At 32.8% G+C, this 25241-nt stretch overlaps 2 protein-coding genes, 2 non-coding genes and 1 pseudogene across 4 annotated transcripts; 1 reads left to right on the forward strand and 4 right to left on the reverse strand.

The window, feature by feature from the left end:
- Positions 1-806: 806 nt before the first annotated feature.
- LOC146943829 (auxin-induced protein 6B-like) lies at positions 807-1110 on the forward strand (annotated as a pseudogene).
- A 2116-nt stretch (positions 1111-3226) lies between these two features.
- On the reverse strand, positions 3227-3329 carry LOC146943830 (U6 spliceosomal RNA). The gene has a single exon (XR_015029149.1). It is a non-coding gene; the product is annotated as a U6 spliceosomal RNA (small nuclear RNA).
- Positions 3330-5215: 1886 nt separating this feature from the next.
- On the reverse strand, positions 5216-8639 carry LOC146943831 (uncharacterized). Its single transcript, XM_085742100.1, has 6 exons — positions 8348-8639; positions 7239-7418; positions 6954-7035; positions 6704-6811; positions 6406-6564; positions 5216-5525 (listed from the first exon to the last, which is right to left on the reverse strand). Exons 1-6 carry the CDS (start codon positions 8597-8599, stop codon positions 5329-5331), a joined length of 978 nt encoding a protein of 325 aa, XP_085598226.1. The 5' UTR covers positions 8600-8639; the 3' UTR covers positions 5216-5328.
- Positions 8640-21109: 12470 nt separating this feature from the next.
- LOC146943832 (small nucleolar RNA R38) lies at positions 21110-21194 on the reverse strand. Its single transcript, XR_015029559.1, has one exon. It is a non-coding gene; the product is annotated as a small nucleolar RNA R38 (small nucleolar RNA).
- A 710-nt stretch (positions 21195-21904) lies between these two features.
- Positions 21905-22555, reverse strand: LOC146943833 (large ribosomal subunit protein uL24y). The gene has a single exon (XM_085742101.1). The coding sequence runs from the start codon at positions 22480-22482 to the stop codon at positions 22042-22044; it is 441 nt and encodes a 146-aa protein (XP_085598227.1). The 5' UTR covers positions 22483-22555; the 3' UTR covers positions 21905-22041.
- Positions 22556-25241: the final 2686 nt, after the last annotated feature.

Genomic DNA, 25241 nt, shown 5'->3' on the forward strand with positions numbered 1-25241 from the left:
ATCCTTGCTGCCCATATATGATAGTTTTCACCATCAAACACAGGTAATGGTAGGGCTTTGTAGGATGTTTCAGAATCCATCTGTTTGATGAATTGAAAATAGTGTTTAAGCTTTTATGGTGGGTTTCACTCACTTCACTCACAAGTCCCTCCAAGAAGAAGGCTCTAGATACCAATTTGTTGGATATAGAAAGGTTTAACGTGGAAAAGAATATGTTATGTGAACAGCATGAAAGGGATATTTTTATTGAATGATAACCATCATATTTATACATAAAGAAAAGCCTAAAATAATGCATAAAGAAACTACTATTTGAAAACTAAATGCCTAAAAACTGGTAACAAATAGAGCATATCAGAGAGTTCCTAACAATAACATAAAAAGATAATGGATCCTAAAAATTAGGATCTTAAAACAGTAGTTTCATAGTCATCCAGTCAACAGTAGCCATTATTTGACTTAAAAAGTCATCACTAATAGAGTTTTTTTGCTAAATATTGACATTGATCGATGTTATCAATATGAATTCAACACCGGATGTGTCAATGCTTGTCTACAAATACATGAGTAGACATAATATATATGAATTCTTATTGAACTTACTCATCCATGTTAGAGAGACATCTGGAGACAATACCATGTGATCTCTCATCTCAAGGACCCCATCATTTAACAATCCTTTCAACAAAATAGATTTCAAGACACTCTTGAAGACTATAAATACAGCATCTTCTTTCACAACCATCAAAAGTCATTGGCTTACTCAAGCATCAAAATCAAAACTTAGATACATTTGAGAGCTTTATCTTGTTCACTGAAACATTTTAAATGGGCTTCCATTTACCTGTAGCTATTAGACGGGCTTCATTTAGCAGTAGCCAGACATCATCAAAAGTAGCAAACGTGTCAAAGGGATATCTTGCAGTGTACGTTGGAGAGGAAATGAAGCAGTTTGTGATCCCTATGTCATACTTGAACCAACCTTCGTTTTAAGACTTGCTGAGTCAAGCAAAGGAAGAATTCAGACATGATTATCCAATGGGTGGCTTCACAATTCCTTGCACAGAAGATGTTTTCTTGCATATTACTTCTCGCTTCAATGGGCTATAAATCTAAAATTACAAGTGACTGACATAGATTAGTAGTGACATTACATTTTGTACAATAGGCACATTTTACACTTGTAAATGTTTTCCTTTTCCCTTTATTGAGAATGGGTGAAACATGTCCGTCTGAATGACATACAAAGTAACAATTATTTCCCTCTATAGTTTTTGTCTAATCATAACGACACAAAGTTTGAACAACTCAACTGGCTCCTATGTGTTTTTATTGATGAATTACTAGACAAGTGAATCCTTGGAAAAAAGAAATTAAGAAGCATTCTCTCTAAGGTTGATAAAATTTCTTAATCTAAGTTCACAAACTGTTAAATGCCTTATGCTTCTATTAACTGAATCTATCTTCATCTAGGCAGAACACATAAGCTAAGAACCATGTTGTTGCAATGACTTAACTGAATATCTCTGTTGTCAGAAAGCGCAAAATTAGTGGCAACCCTTGACTCCCAGTTCTTAGAAGCCTCCACTACTCATAAAACGTAATGGATCAACGAACACGTTCAATAAGAGTGCATATATACCCCACCTTGTGAATGAAAGGTCAATAGATTACACAGTTGGACTTGGAAGTCGAATGAAATAGCCAAGTTAACTTAATGTTAGTGTGCATTCTAAGGCAGATAATATGGTAAGTTGGCTACAAATCATAAATTTCAGGAGGCAACAGGGAATCTATACCGAGGGATTGGTCATTAGTGTGGTGACTATAAGATATAGCAATTGTACAACAAAATCCAAAAGAGAGTAGTTTATGTTTGGACTCACAACGAGAAATAGCAAAAATATGCTATTCTGAATATTTGAATTTCAACAGCCCTATATATTATGTTTAAAATAATTGCAGTCTTTTGAAGAAACTCTAGCAACAATCGTTTTTCCAAGATTATATTTGTTTTACAGCACAGTTATTGGTTGCTAGCTATGTATCGGCATTGAGCCGTGTTACAGTATGAAGAGAACATGTGAAATGTTCAATGCATGTCTGTAAGAATATGAGTATCCATAAGTCAAGTATTAAGTTTAACCTAGCCATCTCATTTGACTTATAAGGGTAATCTGCGGGTCTTTCATTCATTAGGTGGGGTAGATGTGCACTCTTATTGAACTTGCTGATCATTGATATCATGGAGCCCATCCTTTACCAATAATTTATCAAAGAAATGGATTTGAAGAAACTCTTGAAGACTATAAATACACTACTTTCTTTCACAACCATCACAAATCATTCACATACTCAATAATCAAATGATAAATACTTTTTTCTTAATTGAGAGCTTTGGCCTGTTCTTTGACACATTTGAAATGGGCTTCCGTATACCTGCAGCTATAACAAGGGCGACATTTAGCAGCAGCCAAACGTCATCGAAAGTAGCAAATGTGCCAAAGGGATATCTTGCGGTGTACGTTGGAGAGGAAATGAAGCGGTTTGTGATCCCTACGTCATACTTGAACCAAACTTCATTTCAATACTTGCTGAGTCGTTCAGAGGAAGAATTCCGATACGATCATCCAATGGGTGGCCTCACAATTCCTAGCACAGAAGATGTTTTTTGCATGTTACTTCTAGCTTCAATGGACTATAAACCTGCAGCTGCGAGAGACTTACATTGATTAGTAGTGACGTTTATAACAATAGCCATTTTTCGCAATTGTAAATATTTTTCCTTTTCCCTTCCTTGATGGAAAAACAAGAGATAATTATTCACATTGTTTTGGCAGCTGAAACCAAGTACTAGTCCTAGCTTAGCTTCCCTCTGTGATCATTGATCAGAAAAGTTGTGAGGCCTCTACCTTTAAGGTTATAATTACATCCTGAGGCCATTTAACACCGCAAACACAATAATATGGCATTCTATTATTAATTAATTGATGTTTTCTCTCTCTGTATAATAAATATATCAGAAAATTCAATTCAAAGCTATATAACTATCCATAACATTATCCTCAACAAAAAAAAAAACTATGCAGAAAATAATAATAATAAATTCTATATCTATAAAAACCAAATCAGAACAATAATCGTAACAAAAAAAACCAAAAAAATTTGGACCATTTCTCGAATAAAAACCAAATCAGAACAATAATCGTAACAAAAAAAAAACCAAAAAAATTTGGACCATTTCTCGATTTGTGCGTGTCATCCTTGCGCAGGGGCCATGCTAATCTTCTCTGTATCGTTCCAATTTTATCGGATGTCCCCGAAGGGACAAGCCAAATTGTCCATATAGGCTATATAAACACTTGAACCTCAGAACATATAAGCGATGTGGGACTAATATCAACCAAACATAACATACTAGTATTTCTCAACATTGAACCAAGAGGCATGCATCTCCCTCTCACTCTCACTTATTTGAACTGAGTTACAGATTAATTAATTAAATAAACAAGTGAAGAACTTCCTCGCTCTCCCTCACAGTAAGTACTCAATCCATACATGCAAACTTCCTCCCACTCTTATTCTCAAACCAAACAACTGAGCTCAAATGGTTAATAAGCACCGTTAAAGACAAACAGTTTAGGAGAACCTGAGTTCGATTTCTAAATATAACTATTTCTTGTCAGATTTTACTTACAAGAGGTCTTTCCTGAAAACCGGAGGGTTGACACAAAAAAAATTACATACTTCCCACTAAGTGGTTCTTTTAGGAATTTTCTAACTTAATGAATTGCATGCCAATTTTCTTTAATTCCATTTTTATAAGTAGTCTAGTGGCTTGAACATCTAATAGTGTGTTTGGATTGAGGGTTTACGAGGAGAAAGGAAGGAAGGGTTCACTTTTATTTTTTAAATTATGAACAATGTAATATGTTTTTTTTTAAAATAAATTAAATGTTTTTGATGTATTATATGATCATTTATCATGTTGTTAATTCAATTTTCTAAAAATCATTTTATAATGACTGTAATTTAAAAAAGAAAAGTAAGTTCTCCCTTTCCTTCCCATCCTAAACCTTCAATCCAAACACACACGAAGTATAGTGTCTAGATATAGTGTCTAGAGTTCGAACCTCAACTATGAAGGCAATTCCATTATTTTTTTAATTTATATTTGCTCAATTATCAGTATTTTTTACACAACCTTTTCTTTTCACAGTCCACTCGAAAGTAGTAAATGGTGAATTTGACGCATTCCATCAATTTTTTTGACATAATTAATTTCATTTTTCTCACCTCACCCCCACTACAAAGTAGTACATGCTTAATTTAATTCATTGCGTGTCTATTGGATTTTTTTTTATCTAATCTATTGCATTATTGCTTAATTTTATTTTGATACTAGTGGTTAGTACAATGTTGAAAGTGGAAAAATATAGTTTCAAATGTCAGAATATTAGGCCGCATGGCTTAATTATATTGGATCATGCCAAAAAAATAAATTAGGGGAACCAAGAAAACGGATTTTAAAAATGAGACCAAAACTTCATATATATTTTTTACAAAAAAGAAAAATAGGTGGACCAAAATTGCTTTTAAGTCTAGGTTTAAATATGATTTTCAATCCCTACAATTATATCGTTTTTGGTTTTAGACTTTTAGTCCCTAGAAGTATGTAGTATGTGGTGCACTATAAAGTGATTTTTATAAAATGGTTTTTATGAACACCACCAAACCATGAACACAACTATGAGCATCCCTAGCTTGGTGGTCATTTCCACTTTGCAGGCTTCTAGCTCCTCCTTCAATCTCAAAGGAAATTAACTTCTGTGATTTTCGGTTCTTAGGCATGACAAGTTAATCCGTCACAAATGTCATTTGGGGCAAGTGATGAGGAAGATTTTTAATTATTAACTTCCTTTTAGCTTTATCTGTGACTGTACATTTGAAGAATCGATTTTGTTGTAATTTGGTTCGTGTAGAAGCAAACTACTAAGAAAATGCCATTTTTATGATCCTTGGTTTTTTCAATTAATCAATCATATGTCTAAACAGCATGTGAAATTCTACTAACCACTTTCATTTACTCTCACTCAATTTGCTACCAAAGCATTCAAGTAGTGAAAGATATATAAACAACCAAGATAAACCAAAGCAGAAGAAAGAAGTTAAAATATGATCCCTACCAGTACACAATTAATAACACATTTGGATGTAATTATAAACCACACCTTTATTCAACACTGAGGTCAAAACACACAAGGTCTAAACTCAAATTATCCAAAAGTGTGTTGTGTCGCGTACATCGATCAAGTATTTACAATGTTTTCATGCCACAAGCAATATCTTTCCAATATGCTGACTGCTTTCCATAAGCCGGTGAGCATCCGCAGCTTCAGAAAGGGGGAAAGATTTGTAGACCACAGGCTTAACCTTACCTTCTGCAATTGCAGGCCAAACATTCTTCTCCACTTCAGCAACGATCACAGCTTTATTTTCAGGACTTCTACTTCGCAAGCCAGCCGCTGAACATAACCCACAGTTGAATATTAAAGAATGATAGGTATATACCATAACCACACTAATAAAAGAACTTCCCATTTCAATAGTGGAAAAGCTAGTTCTCTAATGTATCCTCATACAAAACTTATTTTTAAGAAGAAATTCAAAAGCAGAAGCCTAAAAATGATGTGTCTACAGAAGAGATAAGGTGATTTGCGGATGAAATGTGGGTTCAAGTCACCCCACTAACATTACTAACAAGTAACAACTAATTACTAATATTTAAGAAAGGACGTGTCTACTGTCTACTCTGGCAGATACAGTAAAAAAGCAAAAATATGTATACTCTTAAGAATTGGATTATTATAAGTGACCCACTTTACTCAGTGGTTAGTGTATGCTTTCACATGATAGCACACTCCAGTAACAGGGCCTGACACAAGAATTTAGTTTCTTTGCATGTCAGGCAATGTTGCGAAATGTCTGCTGGAGTGGACAAAAATGGGTAAACAAGCAAACCCTATATAGCCATAATCAATACATTGCATGATTAAAAGTGATATAAAAGTGTGCGCAAAGAACCAGAAGAAGCTCCGATGCAAATGTCAAGAAAGATATACACGATCACGAATATGCAAAACAAAATTTGTAAGTTGGTCAACTATTTTAAGTTGTTTCATTTTACTCTCCACCCAACCTTAAGTGAAATTTCATAAACTATCTTGTATTGTTTAAATTACTAATGTCAGTGACAGGCTATTTACTTTTATTTCTTCATCTTCTAATATATAAGACGTAAAGTCATGTTTTCACTTGTACAGGGAAATAGTTACATGCAGAAAACTAAACTTGAGGAGGAGTGAGTATCTACTAGAAAAGGGTATAATCCAAAATCTGCAATACCTTGTACAGTGAGACGCTTGCCAAATAAAGCACGTAGATCCACCTCTGTAGAAACACCCCCTTGAAAGCCGATAATAAAAAGCCTTCCATCAAAATTTAAGCTAGCAAGATTTCTTTGATAGTAGGATGCTCCCATACAATCAAGAATAACATCAACACCTGCCACCACGTCAATGATAACATTACCCGATGCATCTCTAAGCAACCAATTAGAAAACAAAGATACAGAGCGGTACGCTATAGATCATATAATGTTGCGGAATGCTTGGAATTCACATCATGTTCACATAGGTAATACCTTGTCCGCCAGTTTCTTCCTTTACCCTTGCCACAAAGTCCTCTGTTTTGTAATTGATACCAACATCAGCTCCAATACTCTTGCAAAAAGCTAGCTTCTCTTCACTTCCTGTTTAGCAATATCTAGAATAAATTTTCTGCAAACTTCGCTTGGAATTTGAAGATACGAGAAACTGGAAATAGTGCCAGTTTCATGTCTAAACATACGGAAACTGACTAGAAGTTCAATAACATGAAAAGTTGTACTGAACCTGCAGTAACAAATACTCTTGATCCTAGGTACTTAGCTATCTGAATTGCGAATGTTCCGATTCCACTTGAACCTCCATGAATCTGAGAATTAATAAAGTTAATACGTCAACTATTAGGCAACACTTATTACCAAATAATAAAATAACCCAGGAAGAAAACTATACAGTGAGATCAAAAGCATGGAAAGAATCAATGACAAAATACCCAATAACCATGTTCGGAAAGAACAGATTATTGTATTTTTTTTCCTGAAAAGATGAACTGATTACAATCATACGACTTACCAACAAGGTTTCTCCCTTAGATAGCCGGCTTGTCATAAAAATAGTTGACCACACAGTACATGCAACCTCAGGAAAACTGGCTGCATCCTTCAGAGAAATCCCAGGTGGAACCGGAAGAACTTGTCCCTCAGCAACAGCAACTTTTTCAGCATATCCACCTCCAGCTAGAAGAGCACATACCTGTGAAGCCACACACCTCATATCATAATATCCATTCATAAGCACATGACAAACAGTCACATAACGGCTGCTTGGATTGACTTATTTGAGCTTATCTACCAACACAAACACTTGTGGAACTATTTGGAAGAGCTTACGTCGAACATGTCAATAAGTTATGCAAATGAAAACAACTCATGACATGTCTGTCTGTAAGTTGTTTTTAGCTTATTTCCAGAAGCTCTCCAAGATAGCTTATAAAAACAGCTTATTACATATATGAAAACAATTCACTTATAGATAACTCGATAAGCACTCATGTGATAGGTGTTTAAGCTACAAGCACTAAATTAAGTTGGTTATCAAAATCATAGTCGTTTACATTTATAATCACTGGACAACAAACTTACATAAGGCCTGTTTGTATTAACTTATCTGAGCTTACACGTAAACACCACCCTATTGAGACTGTTTGGAAGAGTTTATAAAAACAACTTATAACATGTCTATAAACTATTTTTTAGCTTATTTGCATAACAATTAACCTCTCTAGGATAACTTATCAAAACACTTATAGCTTATTTGAAAACAGTTATGCTATAAGCAGTTAACTAAGTTGTACAAGCACTTATACAATAAGAAGTTATGCTATAAGCACTTAATTAAGTTGTTTATACAAGTCATAGTCTTATTCTCATGATAAAGATTGTAATTTTCCTAATGTTTACTAATAATTAAGCTAAATCAATAATTCAAATCAAAGGTTTATGATATGATGTCCTAGATATTATATAACTAAAAAATCTTAAAACTTTTTATAGACCCACAATTCAATTTTCAAAATAAAGAAAACCCACTTCAAAAATAATGAAATTAATGGATTTTAACTTCGAATTATGGATTTGCTCAACAAAAAAAAAAAACGATTTATGGAAAAGCTATATAGCTACCTGATCCCCAATTTTCCACTTGGAAACGTTTTTGCCAACGGATTCAATGATTCCAGAACATTCAAGTCCTGGATAGGGGCTAGCACCTTGAGGGGGAGGATAAGCGCCTTTCCTCTGAAGGGTATCAGCTCTGTTAAGGGCAGTGGCGTGAACTTTGATGAGGACTTCATCGTCTTTGATTTGAGGGTCTTCAACCTCTTGGAGTTGAAGAACTTCAGGTTCACCTGGTGTTGTTATTACAATTGCCTTCATTTTTGTTGCTTTGATTTTTCCACAACTTTCCTTCTCTTCTCTCTCCCACTAATCAAAAGTGGGGGTATACAAAACTAATCATTTTTTGTTGGCCGGGTTTAACCCTGATGCATTGTCATTGTTAACTGAGTTAAGTTCACTTATCATTAAAATTAATCAATTAGTTGAATTAATTTAAGGTTAATCGATTATTAGTAATTTAATAATTCAAAATTAAATATGGTTAAGTTATGGGTTAAAAGAGTGTAACAATCCAATTAGTAAAGATTAATAAATAAGATGTCTTGTAAAAAGTTTGGTTTAATTACGGTTTTTTGTCCACCTATTTTAATCATTTTACAAAATTAGTGTCCCTATTTTGAAATTCGACAATTTTGGTCCTCTAACTAAATTTTTGTCTAAAATATGTTGATATAATATGTTTTAAATGGAGTTTTCAAAGGAATTTTCATTGATGTTGACATTTTCTCATCTTCCGATCATATACCGCGACATTTAAAATCTATCACATCACCTTTTTTAATTAAAAAATATGACGGAGAGACCAAATTGTCAGAAAAAATGCTCACTATTTTAAACTACTTAAAAATAAAATGGACCGTTATTAAAAAAAAAAAGGGCCACGAAATTTCTAACCACAATGTTACTTAATGTAACACATTAGTAATTTATAGAAATTATTCTACTGATTAATGTTTTTAATAGATGTTAGGTAATTTCAAAGAACAATATGTTATTTTGTAAATTTAAGGTATCAATTTGTTAGACCACAATTTTAGAATTTAATTTAGTGGTTTATTCCACATTTAAGGTATGAGACTAATATGTGTAAGCGGTAGTGGAGGCAGAAAATTTGCATGATAGGGGCATTATATATGTATAAATTTGTAACAAAAAATGCATAAGATTGAAATCATAAAATTAAAATTTAAAATAATGAGATTTTAGATTTACCTCTTAGAAAATCAGTAATGGAGGAATACATAGCAGAATAAAGGGAGAAGAAACTAGAGAGACAATATAAGAAAATAGAAGAATGAAGAAGACGAGAGTGGGTGTGAGTTTGATATCATTTCTTTGGTTGTGGGTGTGGGACGGTGAGTTTTCACTTTTATTGATGTTGAGCATGTTTGAATTGTTGTTTGTTTTAATAATAATAAATAAAAAAAGGCTGAACTGCACTTTTCTCCCCATAAATTTCAAAAAGTTGCGATTTTGGTCCCCTATGAAAAAAATGAAAATTTTGACCCCTTAAGAATTAGCCCCTTTGCAATTTTGAACCTTTTTGCCAAATTTGACCAAGTCAACGCTGATTTGTCACTTCATTAAACGCGGTGGCAGGCCACGTGTGTATATCCATTTTTTAAAAAAACCAAAAAGCCACGTCTGTAATTACTTGAATTAAAAAAAAGAAAAAAAATATAAAAGGCTTGGCACGTGTGAGGACCGAACCAATTTTGAGGAAATTAGGCACGTGCTTTCTATTCCTTTTCCTTTTCAACCTCTTCCTTCTTCCCCCATTCCTCAATTCCATCGTCAATTCCAGATTGAAAAATCTCCAAACCAATTTTGTCAAACAATCCATTGACGTCAAACTTGAAATATTGTCAAACAATCCAATTGACAAGCAGAAGATTTTGATTGAAGTATTGTGTATTGGGTTTGAAAACTATTTTATTTCTTGGTGTGACTTTGATTCATTGATAAATCAACACAAACTGTTTTCTCAATCTTCAGAGAACTTTGTTCTGCAAACCCATTAAGAAGAAGATGAAGAATCGAGTAAGAACAATGGAGAAAGAAGAACAAAATCAAGTGAGAAAAAGAAGAATATTTTAGGAGTAATAAGTAGAAGAAGAAACGAGGAAGAAGGATAATCGATTTTTGAATATGGAATTGATGATGTATGGAGGAGGTAGAGATTGGGGATAAATTGAGGATTTTTTTAATTCATCATTTTACACGCGTGGTTTTTTTTAATTCAGTCCTTTTCTCTTCAGAGATTGGTGGAATGGGGTAAGAAGGAAGAGATTGAAGGAAAACAGTCCTTTTCTCTTTTTTTTTTTTTTTAATTCATCATTTTACACGCGTGGTTTTTTTTTTTGGGTTGTTATGTGTTTATCCCTTGTAATTTGGGCGAGTTTCGGTTTTTCCCCTGTAAAAAATTTTGTTAAAATTCAGACCCTGTAATTTGAAGATTCCGTCGAAAACCCCTCTGGTCGAATCTGGCACACGCCATGTGCTGATGTTGCGTGCCACGTCACCTTTTTATGATGACATGGCACGCTGACTGTATAATTATTTTATTTTTTATTTTTTTACATTGTACACATGGCATTTTTATTTTTTTATTAAAAAAATATTATTTTTAATTAAAAAAATATTTTTTTTAAAAATATTTTTTCTAAAAAAAACGGAAAAAATTTTTAACAAAAAAAATTAATAAAAATGAAAAAAAATCTGGAAAATTTTAAAAATAAAAAATAAAATTTGGAAAAAATGAAAATTCTGGAAAAAATTAATAAATTTCGAAAAATTCATATTTCCAGATTTTTTTCAATACCTGAAAAATGAAAAAAATTCATTTTTTTCAGAAAGTACTTTTCAAAAATGTCCTCAATTTTCAATACAAATAATTTCCAGATTGTTTTTATCCTCAATTTTTAAATATTAGAAAATATTCTCAAATTTGTAACACATCGTAAAAAAAAATTGAAAAAAAATCTGAATTTTCCTAAATTTTTAAATAAATTTGTACACAGATTTTTAAAAATAAAAATATTTTCAAGATTTTTTTTTGTTGAGAAAATTTGAAAAACTTCTTTTTCGAAAAATAAAAACAATCTGGAATTTTTTTAAATATTTACGATGTATTACATGTTTTATTTGTATTGAAAATTGAGGACATTTTTGAAAAGAAACAACCAGTCCCAAAGAGCTGATTAATCTTTTTTCAAAAATTTCAAAATTGATCATTTTCAAAATTTTCAAGATTAATCATATTTATAAAAATCATGTCCGAATAACAGGATACAATGTATATTGATTGACACCGGTATATAAATCATGTTATACGGTTGAAAGACAAGTACTTTCTGAAAAAAAAAGATTTTTTTTCATTTTTCCGGTATTGAAAAAAATCTGGAAATATGAATTTTTCGAAATTTATTAATTTTTTCCCGAATGTTTTCATTTTTTTTAATTTTTCCAGATTTTATTTTTTATTTTTAAAATTTTCCAGATTTTTGTTTTCATTTTTATTAATTTTTTCGGTATTTTTTTATTTTTTCAGAATTTTTTTCATTTTTTTTTATTTGTTAAGAATTTTTTTCGTTTTTTTTTTAAAAAAAAAATTTGAAACATTTTTTTAAAAAAATTTTAAAAAAATAAAAATGTCACGTGTACAATATAAAAAAATAAAATAATTATACAGTCAGCGTGCCACGTCATCATAAAAAGGTGACGTGGCACGCCACATCAGCACCTGGCGTGTGCCAGATTCGACCAGGGGGTTTTCGACGGAATCTTCAAATTACAGGGTCTGAATTTTAACAAAATTTTTTACAGGGGGAAAACCGGAACTCGCCCAAATTACAGGGGGGTAAACACATATTAACCCCTTTTTTTTTAAATAACTATTTACATATGCGGTGTGTCAAGTCCTTTAATGAAGCAACATATAGGCGTTGAAAAGTCAAAATTGACAAAAAGGATTAAAATTGAAGAGGAGCTAATTCTTGCGGGTCAAATTTTTAATTTTTTTTCATAGGAACCAAAATCACAACTTTTTAAAACTTAGGGGGCGAAAAATGCACTAGCCTAAAAAAAATAAGTCATGCTAACTAATGTCCTTCTACACTTATTAAGGAAAAATAGGTAAATTTTGTATTAAAGAAAACTTTTTTTTATATACTTTTTAGAGATTGATTACACAGGTTCCAATATATTTGATGGCCTATAATAGAAAAACGAGTTAATTGAAATTAAAATGTTTGATAATTTAGCTTTTGTAAATATAAAATAATATAAAAGTGCATAATTATATAATTTATTAAAACTAATCTGATTTTCCAATCTCATCTCTTTTTTCCACTTTAAATGAGATATAAAAGTCCGGGGCCGGATGGTGATAAAAGTAAACGGGTTGGTGGCTCCGTTTACTTTAGACGAAATTGAAGGAGTGGTGAGGGATAGCGATGGTGATAAAAGTCCGGGGCCGGATGGTTTTAATTTCGCGTTTGTTAAAAGATTTTGGTACCTTTTAAAGGGGGAGGTGAGAATCATGTTTGACCAATTTCATGGGAATGAGGTCATCCCTAAGGCGATGTTGGCATATTTCGTGGCTTTGATTCCTAAAATTAATTCCCCCTTGGAAGTTAAAGATTTTAGGCCAATTTCCCTTTTAGGGTGCCTTTATAAGCTTTTGGTAAAAGTATTGGCTAGGCGTTTGGCGAAGGTGATGAATCCTATTATCTCCTCTAATCAATCAGCATTTCTTAAAGGAAGGAATTTGGTGGATGGGGTAGTGGTAATTAATGAAATAGTGGATTTTGCAAGCTAATTCAAGAAGGAGTGTTTGATTCTTAAAGTCGACTTTGAAAAGGCATATGATTCGGTGGATTGGGGGTTTTTGGTCTATATGATGAAGAGAGTGGGTTTGTGTCAAAAATGGATAGCTTGGATAAAGGCTTGTGTGTGTGGAGGAAGTATGTCGATTCTAGCAAACGGAAGCCCAACGGAAGAAATCAATATTCAAAGAGGCCTTAAACAAGGGGATCCGTTAGCTCCATTCCTCTTTCTTTTGGTGGTGGAAGGTTTTAGTGGATTGGTGAGGAATGTCGTTCGCCTAAATTTGTTCCAAGGGTTTAAGATGAAAGAGGACGGGAAAGAGTATTCCCATCTTCAATATGCCGATGACACTATTTGTATGGGGAAAGCAACGGTGGAAAATCTTTGGACCTTGAAGGCCTTGTTAAGAGGTTTTGAAATGGCATCCGGATTGAAGGTAAACTTTTACAAAAGTTGTTTGATGGGAGTTAATGTGGATGATGATTTTATGGGAATGGCTTGTAATTTCTTAAATTGTAGTCAAGGGAGTTTTCCGTTCCGTTATTTGGGGTTGCCGGTAGGGTGTCAACTTGGGATCCTCTCTTGGAGCACCTAGCTAAGAAGTTGAATTATTGGGGAAATAAGTATATTAGTCTTGGTGGGAGAGTTGTTCTTCTTAATTCCGTCTTGAATTCTATTCCTATTTTTCATCTTTCATTCTTTAAAATGCCAATTAAAGTGTGGAAAAAGATTGTTCGTATTCAAAGGGAGTTTCTTTGGGGAGGAATGGAGGGAGGTAGGAAGATCAATTGGGTGAAGTGGAGTGTTGTGTGTCAACCAAAGGAAAATGGAGGTCTTGGGGTGAAGGATGTGCGATTAATGAATGTTAGCTTGCTAGCCAAATGGCGGTGGAGGTTGTTGCCTGGGGAGGGAGGTCTTTGGAGGGAGTTGCTTGAGGAAAGGTATGGGAGGAGGGTTTGTGAGAAGATGGATGGAGGGGAGGAGGTGTGTCCTAGTAATGCTTCTAAGTGGTGGAAGGATTTAGTGAACTTAGATAGGAGAGGAGAGGAAGGGTGGTTTAATGAAGAGATTGAAAGATGTGTGGGGGACGGGGCTACCACTAGCTTTTGGAAGGAGGCGTGGAAAGGGGAGGTCCCGTTCAAGGTAAAATACAATAGACTTTTCTCTATCTCTACTCAACAAGAGGCCAAGGTGAATGAAATGTGGGAGGAGAATGAAGATGGAGGGAGATGGGTCTTTAGGTGGCGTAGGAGTTTGTTTGTGTGGGAAGAAAATCTTCTCCATAATCTTTTGGGAGAGTTGGAGAATTTTGTGAGGAATACCGACGGGGATAGGTGGAGATGGAAGTTAGGGGAGGAGGAGGTTTTCACGGTGAATTCAATATATGGGAAGTTAGAAGAGGGAGGAAGGGAAGAAGCTCCTAGACCGGAGGCCGAGAAGTATGTTTTTAGGAATATTTGGAAGTCGGACGTTCCTTCTAAGGTGTCCGCTTTGGTTTGGAAGGCTCTTTTAGACCGAATCCCAACTAAAGTGAATTTGGAGATTAGACGATGTCTGCCACCGGATATTGAAGCCAATTGTATTTGGTGTGGGTTGGTGCCCGAATCTAAATCGCATATTTTCCTACATTGTGATTTGGCTTCGAAGATTTGGAGGAACCTTATGGATTGGTTAAGTTTGAATGTTCTAATGCCCCCAAATTTGTTTGTTCATTGGGAGTGTTGGAGTGGAGGTTCGATGCATAAGAAGGTTCGAAAGGGATTGAGAATGATTTGGCAAGCGGCTATTTGGGTGATATGGAGAGCAAGAAATGAGCGTAAGGTCCCGGCTTGTTTGTTTTATGAGTGGGAGTGGAGCCCTCGAGATTGTTTGTTGAGATAATTGGAGTCGGTTGTGGCCAACGATTTTTAAGCACTGCCTGCGGTGTGTTCCTGCTGTCATTTCTGTGTTTTGATTGCTGGTTTATTCCTCTTGCTGGCAGTTGCTTTTTTGGCCTGATGGCTGCCTTCTGGATGCTGTGTTCAGTTGCCGCCAGTACCTAGTTCCCTCCAGCTTTTCCTGTGTGTTGTTGGCTGTGCAGGTGCGCTTCCGTTTGCTGCTTGGCCTTGCTGTTCTGCTGTTGGTTAGTCTGGTATTGCTGGCCTGGCTTTGTTGTTAGTCAGTCTTGGTTTCCGGCTGCGAGGCTTTGTGTTGGGTGTTTTATGCTTGGTGCTGCTGCTCTGTATGCACCGTACCTGCATTTGTAGCATTAGTGCAGCAGCTGGTGGTCTCATCGTCTAGGTCCAGTTTGGCTTTTTTTCGGGTGGTTTTTTAGGGGTTTTTGTTCGTGCCAGGTGATAGTGTGGCAACCGATTTCCCCTTGTAAGTTTTTTTCCCACCCAAGCTTATTAGTGCATCTTGCACGGGTTTGGTAATTAATAATATTTTGCCGATTCAAAAAAAAAAATGAGATATAAAAAACCAATGTGTATGTTGTATGTGTCAAGATGTTGATCATGTATTCCCTATGAAATGGGAGATAAACATTCATGTGTTGTATTTTTAAACAAGAAGAGCCATCATATTTGTGATTTACCTACACCAACTGGAATTCACGTTAATGTTGGTTGATTAAGGATTATTTAAGCTGCCATTTTGTTTGCCTATGTTCATGAATGGAAGATGCGAAGGCAGTTACTACTAAAATTACTTTTTTCAATAAAATTTGTGCAGGCAAGTGCCCATACAAAGCACTGTCTCCGCCACTGCGTGTAAGTTACAAAAATAAAAATTAGCTTTCTTCTCATATGTGTGTGTGTGTGTGAAGATCAAGTTTAATAGAAAGAAAAATTCATTCGAATTTATAAGAAAAAATGAGGCTTTGAAAGTTTATTTATAAGACGAAAAAAAAACTTGAGAGTTTGATTCATCTCATATATACGGAGAGCCTGTTTGTTATAGTTTATCTATAAGAAAAAATATTTTCATTAAAAAAAATACTTTTAAAAAGTTTTTTTTCCTGTTGTCAAATTTTTTTTGTAGTAAAAATCATTTTTCATAATTGGTTTATTTTTTTTATAACAAGTGATTTTTCAATATAGCAAGCAAACGCAAAATAACTTAAATTTCCTTTAATATATATATATAGAAAAATAATATCTAAATTATTGAGTACCAAAATTATTTTTTTATATAATTTAGATTGTTGATAAAAGATGGTAAATGAATTCCCTAAAAAAAAAGGATGGTAAATGAATACATAGGGTGTTCTATACATGGAGTTTGTGAGAAATTAAAAAGCGAACTAATTAACTATCCCTCCAAATAATAACCAACTAACTAACCAACCATGTAATAATAAACTCTAACCAACTATATATATATATATATATATATATATATATATATATATATATATATATATATATATATTCCTAATATCCTTCCAATTTGTCTGTAAATGAAAGTTCAAAGATTTTATAGCCGCATCACTCAAATCATAGTACGAAGTCATCATGACCTTCAACTGCAATCCTCCTCCATTTGAGTACGCGAGGGTCACTTTGGGCCGCCATATCCGTCCAAATTTGAGAGAGTTAACACTATGGATTTACTTAGTTTCTTGATATAGAATTTGTTTAATTTTCGATTCGTAGAGTTGTATAAAATTTCATGGAGCTAAGTACCACATGTGTGTATATGACTATGTGCCTATGTGAGGATTGTTTACTATGGAATTATGATTCCATATCAAATGGAAATTAGAAAGTATTTTGATGTTATTATACAAATTTGATTTACAAAGTACATTACAAGGTTTGTTTGATTTCTTTCAGAATAATTATTGGATCAGTGATGACAAACCTTTAAGTTACTTTTTAGCCTTCCACAAAAAAAGTTGATTTTCATCTTTTAAGGTGTTTTGTAAGGAATGTAGTATCAAGTAACAATTATTTTAACTAAGAAATTTATAATTTGGATTTATTTTGCCTTTACATTCATATTTGAAATCTAAGTTTTCATACTTTCACTCATAAACAAATTTAAAGTATGATGGCATTTAGTGTGGACTAGATGCAAGTTTTAGTAAATGTGATCCTTTGCTATTTTAGTAAATTTTAATAACTTTTTTTTTCTTCATTTTTTATCACCATAAAATTTATTTTTTACTAAAAATGACAAATGTCTACCTATAAGAGGTTTATATTAGATTGAGCTTTGAAGGACATTAGAAGTATAATAGTTAGTTAGTTGGTTAAAAGAAATATAATAGTTAGTTAACATTGTGATTAGGTAGTTAATTCGTTAAATAGATAGTTAGTTTATTTTTTACCTCCTAACTATGTTGCCTGAGAGAGTAATAGTTGGCAGTCGTTATTTTGCAACATTTACTACACGCTTTTTTTTTTGACGGATTTTCTTTCACTCAAATGTTAATTAAAGAATCCCTCAAAATTGTACCAAAAAAAAAAAAAAGAATCCCTCAAAAAAAAAAAGTTTAAAGAAAACTCCAGAAAATAATCAGTAATGTGAAATTTTGGCCCATTTTCATTGAGTTTAATTTTCAATGTGTAATACATCTTATCATAGTTGACTGTGCCGCATACAATCGTAATAATACTAATAATTCCTTCCTTCCTTCCTTCAAAATAATAATAATAATAAAGCAAAATTACACAATTAGTCCCTTAACTTAATTTTAGATAACACTTTCGTCCTTTATCTTTTTTTTGTCACGATTTAGTCCTTTATGTTATAAAATGACAATATCTTATCATTTTTATGAGATTTTTTCAATGAAATTTGATTTTCTAGGCTTGTATGATGAAGATTTGCGTTTGTCTATGAGTTTGATGATTTTTTTTTGGAGTTTTTGATTTTATTTTCATAAAAAAGGATAACTATGTTGTTATTTCATAAATCATGACAAAAAAAAAAGATAAAGGACGAAAGTGTTACCTAAAATTGACTAATTGTGTAATTTTGCCTAATAATAACAATAATAATAATAGTCTAATCTAATTAAGTGTGGAAAAAATTGAATGTCTTGCTCTAGACAAAGAATTAGTCACAAAGTATATAACCTAAAAGTTAAAGCATGAAAACTTAGAAGGGCGTTAACTTCCATGATTCAACAATTAGAAAAATTAAATTTAATCAAATTAGTCTCTTAACTTTGGTCCAACGCAAGTGATTTATGTTTGAATAATTTTTTTTTATCTATTTATACTTGTATACCTAAATCAAAATTGTTTGCGTGTAAACGTCAAAAAAAAAATTGTTTGCGTGTATGTATATACATATTTTATTTTGTAAAAATTGTTTGCGTGTATGTATATACATATTTTATTTTGTTTATTTTAGAATTTTTATAGAACAGGGATACAAATGGATACTAATATTGTATGGCACAAATAGTAATTTATGGTCAAATAAGAGGTACAATCGTAAGATTAAACATAGTGATAAATGTGTTCAAAGAAAAAACATCCATGTAGGGACTGAAGACACAGTTTAACAACCAGGATATTGCATCCAAAAAAAAAACTATTAGCTGATCACCCTAAATACTATAGCATAATTTAGATCCTTTTCCCAGTGTTTCAACGTAATTCTATGAAGCCTGTGGAACGAGGAAAAGAGATGACAAAGCACATCTTAAAAAAAAAAAACTCACTAACTAATTCAATTTGTTACTTCATGTAACATACCAGCAGTACAAACATGGGCGGCGTCTAGGGTGGGAGACCTTTATAGGTCTCCTACCGTGCATGACCTCTTGTTTTTTTTTTTTTGACATTCTGACCTTTCCTAACCCTTAGATTGGTTAAACACACCATAGATCAAATACACTTGATTATCTTTTCATTTGTCTTCTTCCCACTCAACTCTCACCAGCTTTCACCTTTCTCTGATATCCCTCTCTGATATCCCTCTCTGTTTGTTCCCCCTTTGCCAATTACACTATTTCTTTGTTCCTTATAATATGAACACTAGATTTGATCCAGATTTTCTAACCATGTAAACATCCATTTTTTTCTTCATCATTCTACGCTTAATTGTTCACGTGTCTCTCGAAAAAGTAATACTCAGATCTGGAATAAATTAGGAAAAGAATGGTACTCAAATGTTTATTATATCTACTGATAGAAAATATTTCAAACATGCCCAATAAATAAAATATTCAAACTTTCATATCCATCAAAGATAAAAAAAAAAAAAAACTGCAGATTTAATCAATTTTTTGATTATTCCTTTTAAAATGTTAATCAAATTGGAATTCAAATTCATCTTTCAATAATACCAATTTGGCTTTGTTTTGTTTTGATCGTTCAATAATTCCCTTTGGGGACATCCGAAGTTGAAATTGAAGTATTTTTCCTGCGAATTGAAATTAAATATAGCAGCAGATCTGTGTTCATGAAGTTTGAGAAGCAATCTCGAGTTATTTAAGTGACATATAATCATGAGGAGCAAGCAACATGCAAGTACAAAAGGAGCAATTGGATTTATATTGTGATGGGGAAGGAGATGAAGATTTGGGTGTTGTTATGGTTGCTGCAGTTGTTGTTGTTGGGTATGAGAAAGAATGATTCCATAGAGAGGAGAGAGAATGGGAAAGTGAAAATAAGACAAAAATTATTCAGTGTTGATGGTGTAAGTTAAGAATCATGGAACTTCACTATCCAATGGTTAACATCTATTTTGCAAAAAAACAAAAAAACAAGTCAAGTCTCTTACGGTAGGAGACCTAAAGAGGTCGCCTACCGTAGCCTTTGCCACAAACATGGCCTATATACTTCAAAACATAACAAAATTCAAGGCCTTCAAAACAAAACAAAATTCAAGGCTAGGAATAACAACGCAAAAACAATGCAAAATTTAGTATTTGGAATTCAAAATTTTCTAATATGAGAAATATTATTACATCTAAGAAGAGTGTTCGAAATAACTATTAGATTTTATTAAATCTTTGAAACACTGTTACTACACATATCGCAATTTCATATTAACTAACAAACCTTATATTCAAAACTCACCACAAAATCAACACAATGAGAAGGGGGTAAAAACAATACCAATCCTAAGTTTGGCTCCAACAAATCCTAATATTTTGGCTCTAATCAATCCAAACCCATGTTTGTTATGGTGAACAAACCATGATAATTGCATGACATGCAAAGCAGAACAAATAAGTCTAAATACATTTTCTGGTCAGAGACTCAGATAAAGCTACAACGATTCAATAAAAATATTCACCAATCTCAAAAATATGTTAATTTTAAGGGGGTACCTGAATGTGTAGCCAGTAGTCACAATAGTCCTTCAATGTATCAAAATTTCCACAATAACTCTTTTGATATGGGGACTAAAATGACAATAAGTAAGTACATATAAGGACTAATATGACAATAAGTAAATCTGTTGAAGGACTAATATGATAATATTAACGAAACATTTTAATATCAAGGACTATTTTGACTAACAAAGTGCACAAGCAGGGACTATTTTGCAATTTCGATACATTGAGGGACTATTGTGACTACTCGTCACTCATTCATGGACCAAAGTGACTATTTCCCCTAAATTTAAGTGAGAATAAGCTAACTGTTAGACAAACACAAGCAATGCCTTTTTCTCTCTAAAGTGATAGTTTAAAAGGTAAAGCAACCTTAACAACTGAAAAAATAATTGATATTGAGAATATAAAAGATCAAAAGAATGGAGTTGGAGGCATTAGGTGTCAACATAAAATTCTTATCAACAATATAAATGTCTTACTTTTGACCACAATCCTTCTGAAAAATCCATGGAGTTCAAATTTTCAATCAACAATATCTTACTCAAAAACAACATAAAAACCAATATTCCTAGTTAGTCTAAACAATAACATTTAGCATCCATCTTCGTCACATGAAAACATACATTTCTAGTTCAAACAATAAAAATTGGAACATCTCAGTGCATGTCAGATTACACATTTTCAGCATCTGCAATATATCAGACAGGGATAACTGTAAAATTGTAAATCTCATCATCCACGGCACTGGGCAGAAAGAAAATTTAATAAACAGAAACGATTGTTATGTCACAGTCACCATCTTCTATTGATAAACAAATCACAGAAGAAAACAACTTACACCCTCATTTGTCTGTGTTACACAGACAAAATCAAACAACCCAGCTGAGTATAATGCAAACCAGAATCATAGAGAGAAAAACATGAAGAGATGGCAAAAAAGACAACTTAAGAACTCATTCATGTGTTTTAATCTCTTTGATAATCCACTTAGATTCATGGAGACATTTTTTAAACTGCATGTAAACTTTTCAGCAACCCATAACAGTACATATATCGGTTCACTACAATTAGCATCTATAGTTCCAACTTTTGAACAAAAACTATCAACAGTTAAACATAATCAGTCATGCAATCAAAAAGGTATCATAAAAAAGATATTTGCATGCACAAAAACAACCCACCCAGATTAATCAACATCAAATTAATAGAGTGAAATAAGATTTTTATTACGTATGGCATTGAGCAGACAATAAGATCATACCAAATCTACTTAAAACGTTATCAAAAAATTCTACATAAATGAAAGACAATCCTCATCAAACACTATAATCATATATGCTGGGCATATATGATTAGTCATGCAATCAAAAACACTATGTATATCAAATAACAAACAAAATTGCACAAAACTATATATGCTGGGCACTATGGATTCATTCATCACAAACAAAATCTCAACATAATAAAAATCTAATAGATATATCAAAAAGTTTGCTTAACATTAAAACACGACAAAATTAAACAGAGTTTCGATATACTAGTTTGCCAATACCAGAATAAAAAAAAAAACACAAATTAAGATTCAAGAATCCTAATCAACGGTCTGCATAATATCCTCAGGAGCAAACTTAGTACCCTTCTCCTTATCAGCAGCAGCACGACCCTTAGCCTTACGATCAAGAAGCGATTTACGATCCTTATCCAATCTGAGCTTAGTGATAACAACCTTAGAAGGATTAACACCAACATTAACGGTGGATCCATTCACCTTCTCCCTTGTGATGCGTTCAATGTGAATCACCCACTTGCGACGGTACACCTGAGTAACCTTACCTTCACGGCCTTTGAAGGTTCCACGAACGACCTGAACTTCGTCGTCTTTGCGAACCGGCATTGAACGGACGTTGTACTTGGATCGGAGATCGGCCGAGAGTGGAGCGCTCATTAAGACTCGGCGGACGCTTGATGGCGCCGTGAAATGAGCCTTACGGCTCTTCCTACGGCTGCTGGAAACTCGTGGGTTGAACTTCATTTTCGCTCTCTCACAGATTCAGCTGCTACTAGTGTTGGCTAGGGTTTCTGTGTTGATTTTTTGGCTTCTATTTATTGTGTTCGGGTTTGGTATTTAGGGTTTTGGTTTTGTTTTGTGGGCTTGTTGGGTTTTTATTGGGCTTAAACTATACTGGGTATTGAGGGTATTTTGGTAAGAAAATTGTTAATTCTATACCCACTACAATTTCTGTTGCACTCTTTCAATTTTGTAATGTTTTAAAAAAATATTGTCACTATATTATTTTCAATTTTTTCAAAGTTATGGTGAAAATGAATTTTACAATACGTAGTTATAAAAAGAAAATAATATTGTAAAGACAACATTTTACGGTAGTAACTAGCAACCATAAAATGGTGCCATTTATGGTAGGTAAGCTTGTTAGGTCTCTTACCGTAGGTGACCTCAATTTTATTTTTTTTTGAAAGCTTCATGACCTGTTTTTGCAGGTTTGGTACATCACTTATTCTTATAATAATCTCATTTATATTTTAATGGTATGAATATTAGAGGGCCATAATAGGAAATTCATATTTACCTGCAAACGATCAACTCGGTTGTACGGCTGTACCTTGCCAATTGTCAACCATGTACCTTGACCTCCGTTAGATTAGAACAATGAAATCCAAAACCAATGGCCTAGTTACACGTATGATTGCTTACATGCTTAGTTTTTTTTTTCTTTCAAAGGAACATGCTTAGTTAGTAACTACGTTTTTTGTAAGTTTGCCCAATTACCACTTTTAGTCTTTATTTTAAGTCAACTTATATTTAACTTTTGTGTTTTTTAATGAAATTGTGCATAAATGTGTGGAATATTAAAAACATCTTTTTAAAAAAACATAATTTTTTTAAACAAAATGTGAATTAAATATGAATTTTTAACGACCATAAATTTAAAAATTCGTGTTTAATTCATTTTTTGTTTTTTGTTTTTTTGGATAGATTCTTATTAAGATTGTCATAGGTAAGAATATTAGTTGTTAAGAAGATTCTTATAGAAAAGAAGTTAATCTTAGTAAGATTATCATAGATAAGAATCTTAGTTCTTAAGAAGAGTCTCAAACAAAGAAAGTTAGTCGTAGTAAGATTATCAAAGATAAGAATCTATGTTCTTCAGAAGATTCTCAGAACGGAAGTTAGTCTCAGTAAGATTATCATAGATAGGAATCTAAGTTGTTAAGAATATTCTCACAAAAAGGAAGTTAGTCTTAGTAAGATTTTCAAAGATAAGAATCTATGTTGTTAAGAAGATTCTCGCATAAGGGAAGTTAGTCTTAGTAAGATTATCAAAGATAAGAATCTAAGTTGTTAAAAGATTATCAAAGATAAGAATCTAAGTTGTTAAGAAGATTCTCGCATAAGGGAAGTTAGTCTTAGTAAGATTATCAAAGATAAGAATCTAAGTTGTTAAGAAGATTCTCAAAGAAAGGAAGTTAGTCTTAGTAAGATTATCAAAGATAAGAATCTAAGTTGTTGACGAGATTCTCGCATAACGGAAGTTAGTCTTAGTAAGATTATCAAATATAAGAATCTGAGTAGTTAAGAAGATTTTAAAAGAAAAGGAAGTTATACTTAGTAAGATTATCAAGGATAATAATCTAAGTTCTTAAAAAGATTCTCGCATAACGGAAGTTAGTCTTAGTAAATGAGAATCTCTGAAAGATTGACTATCAATTCTATGAGAATCTTAGTAATACTTACTTCAGTTACGAGAGAATCTTTAAAAGACTAACTATTCATTCTATGAGAATCTTAATAATACTTACTTCAGTTGTACGAGAATCTTTAAAAGACTGACTGTCCATTCTATGAGAATCTTAACAATACTTACTTCAGTTGTACGAGAATCTTTAAAAGACTGTCTATCCCTATGAGAATCTTAACAATACTTACTTCAGTTGTACGAGAATCTTTCAGATACTGGTTGTCTATTCTATGAGAATCTTAGTAATACTTACTTTAGTTATACGAGAATCTTTCATAGAGCAACTGTACATTCTATTAGAATCTTAGTAATACTTACTTCCGTTATATGAGAATTTTCGTAGGACCAACTATCCATTTTATGAAAATCTTAATAATACTTACTTCTATTCTATGAGAATCTTTAATAGACCAACAATCGTACTAAGACTAACTTTCGTTCTATGACAATCTTACAAAGAACCAAGACTCTTACATATGGCAATCTAACTAAGACCAACTTTCGTACCTATGATAATCTTACCATGACTAGCTTCCGTTATGTGAGAATCTTCCTAAGAATTTAGATTCATATCTTTTATAATCTTACTAAGACTATCTTCCGTTCTGTGATAATCTTCTTAAGAACTAAGATTTTTATCCATGATAATCTTACTAAGACTAACTTCCGTTCTGTGATAATCTTCTTAACAACTTAGATTCTTACCTATGACAACCTAACTAAGACTAACTTCCGTTCTATGAGAATCTTCCTAACAACTAAGATTCTTACCTAGGGCAATCTAACTAAGACTAACTTCCTTTCTATGCGAATCTTTCCAACAACTAAGATTCTTATCTGTAACAATCTAACTAAGACTAATTTCTTTTCTATGAGAATATTCCCAACAACTAAGATTCTTACATGTAACAATCTAACTAAGACTAATTTCCTTTCTTTAAGAATCTTCCAAACAACTAAGATTCTTACATATGACAATTTAACTAAGACTAACTTCCGTTCTATGACAATCTTTGAATTTTAGTCCCCAAAC

This window comes from Medicago sativa, chromosome 2 (genome assembly GCF_051527215.1).
Source record: "Medicago sativa cultivar Bolivia chromosome 2, Bolivia_mono, whole genome shotgun sequence".
Lineage (NCBI taxonomy): Eukaryota > Viridiplantae > Streptophyta > Magnoliopsida > Fabales > Fabaceae > Medicago > Medicago sativa.